Source organism: Dermacentor variabilis, chromosome 1 (assembly GCF_050947875.1).
Source record: "Dermacentor variabilis isolate Ectoservices chromosome 1, ASM5094787v1, whole genome shotgun sequence".
Classification (NCBI taxonomy): Eukaryota; Metazoa; Arthropoda; class Arachnida; order Ixodida; family Ixodidae; genus Dermacentor; species Dermacentor variabilis.
The window spans coordinates 188,377,750-188,387,828 of NC_134568.1; the positions used below are offsets into that span (position 1 = coordinate 188,377,750).

Genomic DNA, 10,079 nt, shown 5'->3' on the forward strand with positions numbered 1-10,079 from the left:
GGTTCAGCGAGAGCAGTGGAAAAGCAAACATGTCCGCAATAAGGATTAGTAAGAGGCGATTGGAGGGTTGGTGGAATAAAAGTAGGGAAACGACAAAAAACGGGGACGTACAAAATCGCAATAGGGGATCAGAAAATTTGGTTGTGGGAGTTCATAGTGTTTTTTTTTCTTTTTTTGTGCTTTAACCTAGGTAGGACATTAGGCAGTATAATAGCAAGAGCTTGGTGGCGCAACCCACCGCCCCGTTCCAAAGGGGACGCTCGTGACATCCATCCATCCATCCATCCGTGCTCAAGAACCCCGGCTATCATCGCAAGAAGAGGCATGTTTTCGCCGCCGGACGACACACTACCCTGTTCCAGTACACCGTATCCACGGGCGGCGCTGCATGTAGCGACGGCCACGGGCTACCAATGTCCTATTTCAATCCGTGAGTACTGTACGTATACCGAGTCCACGAACACCCCATATATGCGTTGCCGAAAATAAACCTATAACTGTGGAACTGTTTTTTATTTCCTTTTTTTTTCAAATAACCTTTCGCGACATCTGTGACGTATACAAAGTACAGAACTGGACATTCCAACTGCAGTTAACAGCCTTTGCTTCCACAATGCGCCCAGTCGAAGCACTTTTGACGGCATCCCCTTGTCGCTGACCCCTGCTTTGAATGTGTACACTGGAGTTGTTTGCCGCATATCGCATGCCTGTGGGGCTTGCTTAATTTCCAGATAGCTTTTTATAGTTCTCACTGGCAACTGATGCGAAGCACGAGACTAAAACCCCAAAACAATGAAAACAGGACTACAGTCCCTTTCTTCATTGTCTCGGTGTTTTAGTTTGTTGTGAGACAGCGGTTTCATGTTTCTCTTTTGTCTTCGTAATTTGCATAATTGAAATACGTACGTAACAACACACCTACTTGAGCAGTTAGCGAAACATCCAGTTCTGTCATCAAGCGTCGGAGCGACCCTGCATGCTCAGAAATGCTGAAGAAGCGACCGGCATCGTGGGAGACGGAGTTCCCTCCGAAAATGAATTTAACATTCGGGAACGATTCACGGCAGTGAAATCAAATATGTCTCTCTTCGCTCACTCAAATCGGCGCTAAGTCTAACCCCAAAAACCCTAAATACAATTCCCCATATATGGGAAAATTGCAAAAACTTTTTCAACTTTATTTCTGGCCACAGTAAATGCATTCGTAGTCAAAAAAGAAAGAAAAAAAGCAATGAAATGTTAGTTGAGTGACTTCATTAGTGTAGTTATTAATTAATCAGTAATTGGCTTGCTTAGCTATTCACAACTGAAACTTCGGTCCGTGTAGCGTATATACATATATAAAGTCATATCATAAGAAGCCAACAAACACTGACACCAAGGACAACATAGGCAAAATCAATAACCGAGACAGGTGTAAATATTTCTCTTGTGTGAAGCGTTACGTTGTTTGCATGTGTGTGTGTGTGTGTGTGTGTGTGTGTGTGTGTGTGTGTGTGTAATGCACCATATAAAGACAGCGAAGCTGTATATAAGCGACTTCTCAGACCCTTCGGATGTAGTGCACTGTCTATATTTGCTGATAATGAGAGCTGATTAAAAAATTTAATTATGAGGTTTTACGTGCCAGAACAATGGTCTGATTATGAGGCACGCCGTAATGGGTGACGCCGTAAATTTCATCCCCGTGGGTTCTTTAACGTGCACCTCTAAGTACACGGGTGTTTTCGCATTTCTCCCCCATGCAAATGCGGCCGTCGTGGCCGGGATTTGATCCTGCGACCTCGAGCTTAGCAGCCCAACACACAGCTGATTCATCGCCGACGCCCTCGTCACACGGCCGCTTCGTGGGTTCCCGCGCAGACTACAGTGCACGACCAACGTAGCTGACCTCCAACATGAAGCCAGTAAAACACGACGCGAAAAAGAAAAAAAAAATACTCGCCAAGGAAACCGCTCAACGGAGGTAACTTTTATTTTACAATAAATGATAATTACATTTTCAAGCGAAAATTCGGGACTCGGACGCAGGCTGCGTTGCTGATTGATACCGATTTCGCCGCCGAACGCTCCCTCCCCTTTGTGCCGCATAATAACGGCTGCGAAACTCCCCTCGCCGTAAAACGCTATATGCTATGGGCTTTACGTTCTTTCCTGCCCCATGCACTTAAATAGAATTTTCAACTATCAAATTCGGAGTATCGAAAATGATGAGTTGGGCGTTTTGGAACTGTAGATTAGATTAACCAGGAACAATGCTGTTCATACCAGACTAAAATCTGTAGCTAGACATATGCGGGTGAAATACTTGCACCGTCTTATTGGGCTCGTATTTTGATCAGTCCATTTTTTCAAAGTCACTGTGCAAGAACTGAAGAGCCCCTCTTAGTATTTATCGTACGCATAGCTTACCCAGCGGCAAACATTAAGCTTTTCCTAAAAAAAATAAACAAAAAATTGGAGGACGCTTAAGCTTCGCCTTCAAGAGTGGAACGTGACAGCGTTCCCGTCGACCCGCCAAGGGGTGTAAGACAATGGGCTACGGCGCATCGACTACGCGCCCCGCATCGGACGCGGTGAGCGTCGAGCAACGCAGCGTTCGGCGCGACAACGAAATGTGCGCCTGGACAAGCGACGCACGCCTGAGCCCTAGAAACAGCTAGTTTTTAAGGCAACACCGCGTTCACTAGAGGCGCTTTTGTACCGCTTCGAAGCATCGAACTCGTGGCTCAGTGGTAACGCCTCCGTCTCACACTCCGGAGACCCTGGTTCGATTCCCACCCAGCCCATCTTGGAAGTTGCTTTTTATTTATGAAGTGCCTGCCGTGATTTATCGCTCACGGCCAACGCCGCGGACGCCGACACCGACACCGACGCCGAAGACACCGGCATTTCTGCGACACGAGCTCCTTAACGCTATCGCGTTAAAAATGAAGGCGATCAAAGAAGGTCTTCCTGAGCGAGTTGGGGTTGAGAAAGGGCCGAAGTCACTGCGCACAACACTACTGCGTCACTCCTCGCGTGAGGGGAGTAGGAGAGCGTCACAGACTGCTCTTTTCCCCCTCGGGTTTTTCTTTTTTTCTTTTTTACGGCACTATTTTCAGAATCGACATTTTTCGACTGCACATACCCACGGGAACGGCCCAGACGTTTATTAGACTGCACTATCATCGGGAACGGCCCTAGAAAAAGGCTAGAGACACGCGTACCCGATAAGGAAGAGTGATGATAACTCGCTAAAAACTCGTTGTCTTTAAAAGGAAAGAGAGAATTCGCCTCCGTTCTTCGCTAATAAAATGGTTTCGACAGAGCTCGTGCGGCGATGGGCTGTTTTGGCGGTGGTTTCGTGACTACTGTCCCTGCTGCTGCTGCTGCTGCTGCAAGGAGCTGGCGGCCGTGTATCCACGAACTTTGCCCATGATCTTGAACTTGCCCTTGACCTGCTGCAAGAGACCCGACTCAAGCACTCCGGCGTTGGTGCCCAAGAAACCAGCCCCGTTGCCTTGGCCTCGGTTGAAGGAATCGGTTTGCTCAAAGCCTTCTTCAACCCGGTGGCCCTCAGTCTGCCGAAATCCACCGGACTCGCGAAACTGGCCGCCGCCTCCGCTGCCTGGGAGTGGGCCTGACGCCAGGGGCCCTCCAACAGCAACAGGTCCGCCCTTCTTGCCTCGTCCGTGGCCATGACCTTGACCTTGGCCGTTACCTTGACCGTGACCCTGGCCTCTGCCGCGGCCCAAGCCCTTGCCTTGGCCGCTAGCGCCGCACACTGTCAGCGCCAGCAGCACCAATGCAATGACCTGTTGCAGAGGGGAGGAAACAGTATACAGTGATTAGAAGCATCACCAGCAGCAGCCTAATCGTGTCCACTGCAGGACAGAAACTGCCCTGTGAAAACCGCACCAATAATCCTTTATACCGGATGCCCCAACTAAACGTCGCCAAGAATGAAAAAAATCACCGACAATTACGATGCTCCCTAATTCGAAATTTGAGCGCAGCTCTATACGTGTTTTCATTTCGCGATGGCGCGGGAAATCTGTCTCGTGCGGGACATTGCAAACGGAGGAAAGTGTGGCGTGACTGGCTCGCTAACCTGAAGATCGCGAGGGCCAGCGCGTGAGTGACGTGTGGGCGCGATCCACAGCAGTCGCCGCCGACAGACCTCCCAGACGACGTGCCATCTCGTAGCCATCGTCGCCGCACTACGCTTCTCATGCTTTCGACATAGCCTCCTCCGTTTTCCGACTCATGGTGCCGCCAAGGTTCCGCTGCACCCTCCTCTCCGGTTTCCTCCTCTCGCCTTTCACCCCCCGCCGCGCTCCGCGTTCGCTTTCATGTTTCGCTGTGCTCGGTTACGCCGCCGCTGCTTACGCGAACGGCGCTCAGTGTGTTGATGGGCACTGTCGATGCTAGTCATGAGTTCTTTTTTTTTTATTGTGCGCAATTAGCTAAGGTTGAAATAGCTTACTTAATTGGTAAGGTGTGGGTGCAAATGTTGGGAAGGATGTCAAGAAATGATCGATAACAGCGTTAAGTGGCAGAAAAGGTATAACCGACATGTAGAAAAACACGGCAACACCAATATTAGCGTATAATTACCGAAGACATTCTTGTCGCCTTTATTAATGCAGTTAGCATTCTTAGGGTACTTCGCGCACTTTTCGGGAGCTGGCTGTATATCTCTCTGTCTCCAACCATTTTCCCGCCAACTTGGCATGCTCGATAGTCCATGGTCTCAGGGGTAAGATCATCGGGTTGTTGTGCTGGGGGAATCGGGTTCGAAACCAACCGTCCCCCAACTTGGTTCACGAGTATGTGACGTAGGTTATGTGCTGCTCTTCAACGAACTTCGTTCACTCCATCTTGAGTCACTGGGAACGTTCCACTGGATATATGCCGCTCTTCAATGAAGCTCTCTGACGTCAACTTGGGTCACTGGGCATGTGCAACTGGGTATGTGCCGCTCTTCAATGACAACAAAAATGCTTTAAGATTTCTCCGTTCTGAGCGGAATCGAACCCGCGTCAATTATATTGAGACAATGCAGTGTGAATATATATGTACGCAGTCGCCACGCGCGTGCTTCATGGCACAGCATGTCCAGTGGGAAGCGCGGGGCAGGAGCCCAGCTGCATACACGCCTCATACATGACGCGTTGTGGTGGCGGCAGAACGGTGTGCCATGGACTACATCGATTCAATGCTAACCGCATTAACGCCGACGTTCATCGTAATATGAGTTCTACCGTTTTTGTTGTTGTTGTTGTTTTTATAGTGTACTCGCGCAGCGCTGCAAAACGTGTGGTTGTGAACCTGTTTTAGAGGAATGCGTCATTCTAGGTCGTAGTCATAATCAGCTCACAAGGGAAATCATCGTAGCGAAGGCTATCATAGGTCTGGGGAATGCATGTGTAAGCTCACCTTCATTATCGTTATCAAGCAATGCACTGGCGTACCTCAGACTGCCGCCACAGGCTGTCTGAATATGTGTTTTCACATGGTTACTTTCGGTTTTGTTGCTTGGTTTTGTGTAATCTCTTCATGTCACATGGTTCACTGAGTGTATAAGTAGCCGTCTGTGTCACGAAATAAAGCATCAGTTGGAAGTTAGCGCTCCATCGGTTCTCCGTTCCTTTTCATTGCCCCTTTCACCTTCCTTTTTGCTCTTTCTGAGCTGCGCTATACAAGCCTAAAAAGTACAACTTTTGTCAGTTGCATTGCAGTATAGAAAACTGCACCATCTCTAGAGCGATTTTATAAATATGCGTTAGACTACCGTATTTTCGCGATTCTAAGCACCCCCTGATTCTAAGCACGCCCCCCCCCCTATATTTTCGCAGAAAAAGTTTGCATGCGAATCTAAGCACCCTCTATTTGTTAGGAAGAGCGTGTAGCCAAGGCCGCCAAGCGCGTGCTCACTCTGTCATCGAGCCGGAGCCGTCGGAGTCCCGCGGTGGAACGGCGTCCGTGGCGCGATCTCGCCATAAAGCGGGACTGCAGAGGCGCGCGGGCTCGTTACGCCCGCGTGCCTCTGCGTTTCAGTCAACAAGCCCTTCAAAGCCAATCTCCTACAGGAGTACGGAGTGGGTGCGAAACCCTGACTGGAAGAAGACGCCGACGGGAAAGCTACAGAAAGTGTCCCCATCAACCATCACAAAGTGGATTTCGGACGTGTGGAAGCGTGTGGAAGTGGGCGTTGTGGTCAAATAATTTAAGAAGTGCTCGATCACAAACTACTTCGACGAAACGGAAGACGACCATAGTTTCTGGTTCATTACAAAAAAGAGCAGTGGTTAGTTATAGATAAAGCAGATCTATGAAGGTAGAAATTTAGGCGGGCAACTCTACAGCAGGAACTTGCTAACGTCACCTCGCATAGGCGTGAAGGACATTTGCTCGTGTTCCACCGAAATTTTATATGTCGAAAATCATCTGCGGAAAGCATGGATGATTCATTACAAGTCAGCAATAAAAGGCGTTTGAATTTAGCTCCTGTTATAAAACAGAAATCAGGAAGAACATTGAAGACCGGACCATTTTGCGATGACGATGCGAGCGAGTCAGCTGATTAATTAAAAAGATTCCACTATGTCCGACGACCCAGAAAAAGCGGACTTCAGACAAATTGTCTGGGACAAGAGTCGGAAATATACACAACAGATGTGACCGATTATTAGAAGTTAAATGTGTACAGACCGAAAGTGCGTCTGTAACCACTATTACTTTAGATTTCTGTGGACCTAATTTTCGGTTGGCCAAAATTATCGCCAGGAATTATAGTTAACCAGTGGAAAAAGAAAACCTATGTGAGGAATGCTTCAGACATATCACGCATTTGCTAATCTCTTCCATCACGCGCTGTTCGAGCACATATCGTGCCAAAGTATATACAATCCCGCTAACTTTAAGATGTTCTGTTCGTTGAAGAGGTTACGCAGCTGTGGATCGAACTCATAGGGCTCACAAGACGTGGCTCCCCTTGGTACCCAAGTCATCATGCGCCGCGATTCTGTCTGTATGAAATGATCAGCTGATCAGCGACGAAAGACACATAGTGTGCAACGCGGTCCCGTCTATCTGTCATTGTCCTGAAGTCTGCTCATACTGCCAGCCAACTACAGTACATATCTTGCATGTCTCATCCTTTTTTGCACAAAACTGTCCGAGATATATGCAGCTAGCTTCACGCTGAGCCACACGTCTACATGCAGCGTGTCGACTCACCACTTTTGCCGTCATGTTGACTGGTCGGGGGCTTGATGCCGACTCTCGGCTAATTGGTAGGCGCCGAAGGGACACAAGCCGTCTGCTTTTGCGTAAGCGACTGCCGCTCACGAGCAGCCACCGCAAGAACCGGTCTTCCTACTCGCGGGCACTTGCCCCAAGGGTTCAGGGCCGCCAACAGGAGCCGTTTCCTGGTGGGGATACCCCGTCCCTCCGGGCGGAAGCCCCCGAAGCGATATCGAGGCTTTGCGCGCCACGGTCTGTGACTTCACGAAGGAACGCGGTGCCTCTCGCTGCTCATGACTCCGCTCAGCTCGACGCCGTGCTATGTTAACATTTCATGCACAGACAAAGCATAGAAAACGACAGTGGATTCAGAACGCCTCCACTCTACTACCTCCTACTGAAAAAAGAGCTCGCCCTTGAGCCAGACGCGCAAATGCAGCAAAATACATTGCTGGGTTTGCCGTTCCCCCTTATGCGCGAAGGCCAAAAATAGGGAATATGAGACAGTTAATATAATATTAATGTGAATATGAGATTTCCTTCGCATTACATTTATCACCAGAGGTGCATCAATGCCCTCATTTCCTGTTTTCCTCCCTCCCTCCCACGACGCAAGTACCGTCCTCACTTCACCCTCGCGTTGAAAAATTCCACCGCCCTCCCTGACCCTCGCCCTCACATAAAAAATTATCCGGCCTTCCTCACCCTCACGCTGAAAAGGCTACCATCCTTCTTCTACCTTCCGTTTTTTACAATGTCAAATAAACCATTTACTCGACCCGAGAGCTTAGTTTACAACACTGATTGTCTAATGCAATTCCTATTGTCAAAGCGTGTCACACTGCATTGCTCTTAGGCACTTAGCCATAGGCCGGCAAAATGAACGGAGCTCACTCAGACTCAATCACAAACTTATTTTTTGCTTAGAGCTCACCCGGACTCGCACACCGAAATTCTACTTAGCCGGTGTTACACTCACCAGAACAACCTGGCTCACGCGGATTCAAACTCACCGGGTCTATATTCAGATGGGCTCTTGGACTGAGAACCACCAAAATTCTACTCAGCCGGGATGACTTGGACTAATCTCAGCGAAATTCTACTCAGTCGGGTTCACTCAGACTTAGTCAGACCCAGAAAGTATTCTTGGCCCACACATCTCACGACCTCAGACTTTCTCTTGAATTGAACATATCAATGACAAAAATACCTTAAGCATCATCATCATCAGCCTGGTTACGCCCACTGCAGGGCAAAGGCCTCTCCCATACTTCTCCAACTACTCCGGTCATATGCTAATTGTGGCCATGTTGTCCCTGCAAACTTCTTAATCTCATCCACCCACCTAACTTTCTGCCGCCCCCTGCTAGGCTTTGTTACGTTTCGCCTACGACGCGCGGTTTAGCCGGCGCGGCTGCAACGGACGCCGGGGCTTCGTTCAAAGCGGCAGACATTTTTGTCCGTTCGGCGCCGCCGCTACGCCTCCCTGCCAAGCGCGTCCAGGCATGTTCCAATGCCACGTGTCTTCATGTGCGTGTGTGTGTGTATGTGCATGTTGGTGCCCACGCTTGTCGAAGCGCGGCAGCCGGGGAGAGGAGCTCCCCCAAGTGTGAAGCGGGGGGGGGGGGTCTGACCGGCGCCGACACGACGTATGCGCCACCTTCTCATCCCATTGTGCCTGGCCGGCGCCGACACGACGTATGCGCCACCTTCTCTTCCCATTGTGCCCGAACGGCGCCGGCACGACGGCTGCTCCACCTTCTCATCCCATTGTGCCCGAGCGGCACAGTCACGTGCTCGTCTATAGAGGGGTTCCTTCTTGCCCTCAACTGCGAGAGTATAAAAGCAGCTGCCCCCGGACGCCAAGAGGGGCTCCGATTTCTTCTGTTGAGTAACGTGCACTCCCGTCTCTCTACTTCGGTCAACCTGACCGCCAACTCTTTGCGATGTTAGAATAAACAAGTTGTTTTGTTGTTACCAGTCGACTCATGCTTTGCCGGGACCTTCGGATGCTTCCAGTTGTACCCCAGGCCGCCAGGCCAACGCTACCCTTGGGGCTTGCGACCCAGGTGCAACAACGGGCGTCAGCGCCGAGTTCCCAACAACTCGTGCCAGCGGTGCGATTACAACAACTGTCTGCCAGCGGTGAGATCGCGACAACGGAGGCCAGCAGCGAAGATATGCAGTTGACTGTATGCTGAGCAGCACAACGACCATCCGGGAGCAGTGCAACGAGCCCTGTGTGATGACTGGTTGCCTGCAGCGGAACGACTGCGCGGAATTCTTGGCTGCGAGGTTTGGTGAGTGCGGGACTTTCTTCTTCTGAGCTTGGCCAGGCTTTTGTTAGTGTCAGAAACAGAGCTGGTAATTGTGGTTGTCGTTGCTGCCGGGTTAGTTGGCGGCAAGACAATATTAGGCAGTAGAGAAAGCAGCATTCAGAGCAGCCATGGATTTGAAGTCGTTGCGCAAACCGAAATTGCTGGAGCTTGCAAGAGAGTTGGGTCTGGATGTCTCGGACAAACTCAGAAAACCAGAACTGCCAAGGGCTATTCTTGAGTTAGAAGCTGAGGATGACGAGCTGTCGGAATGCCTTGAGACCATTGAGGAAAGGGAGACTGCAAAAAGACAGGAGCGCGAACTTAAAGAACAAAAAGAGAAAGAAAAAGAAGAGCGCGACCGTCAACACGCTTTGGAAATGAAGCGTCTCGAGTTAGAGATGGAACGCGCTCGTAATGGAAGTCAGCCACACGGTGCAGGAGAACGCGTATTGTTCAAAATGACTGACCTGATGCGGCCGTTTAAGCTTGGAGAGGACATTGGTTTGTTCCTGGTTAACTTTGAGCGAACGT

The 10,079-nt window shown here is 49.9% G+C and overlaps 1 protein-coding gene across 1 annotated transcript; it reads right to left on the reverse strand.

The window, feature by feature from the left end:
* Positions 1–3,127: 3,127 nt before the first annotated feature.
* On the reverse strand, positions 3,128–7,329 carry LOC142572567 (uncharacterized). The gene is made up of 2 exons (XM_075681767.1): positions 7,225–7,329; positions 3,128–3,797 (listed from the first exon to the last, which is right to left on the reverse strand). The coding sequence occupies exons 1-2, from the start codon at positions 7,237–7,239 to the stop codon at positions 3,351–3,353; spliced, it is 462 nt and encodes a 153-aa protein (XP_075537882.1). The 5' UTR covers positions 7,240–7,329; the 3' UTR covers positions 3,128–3,350.
* Positions 7,330–10,079: the final 2,750 nt, after the last annotated feature.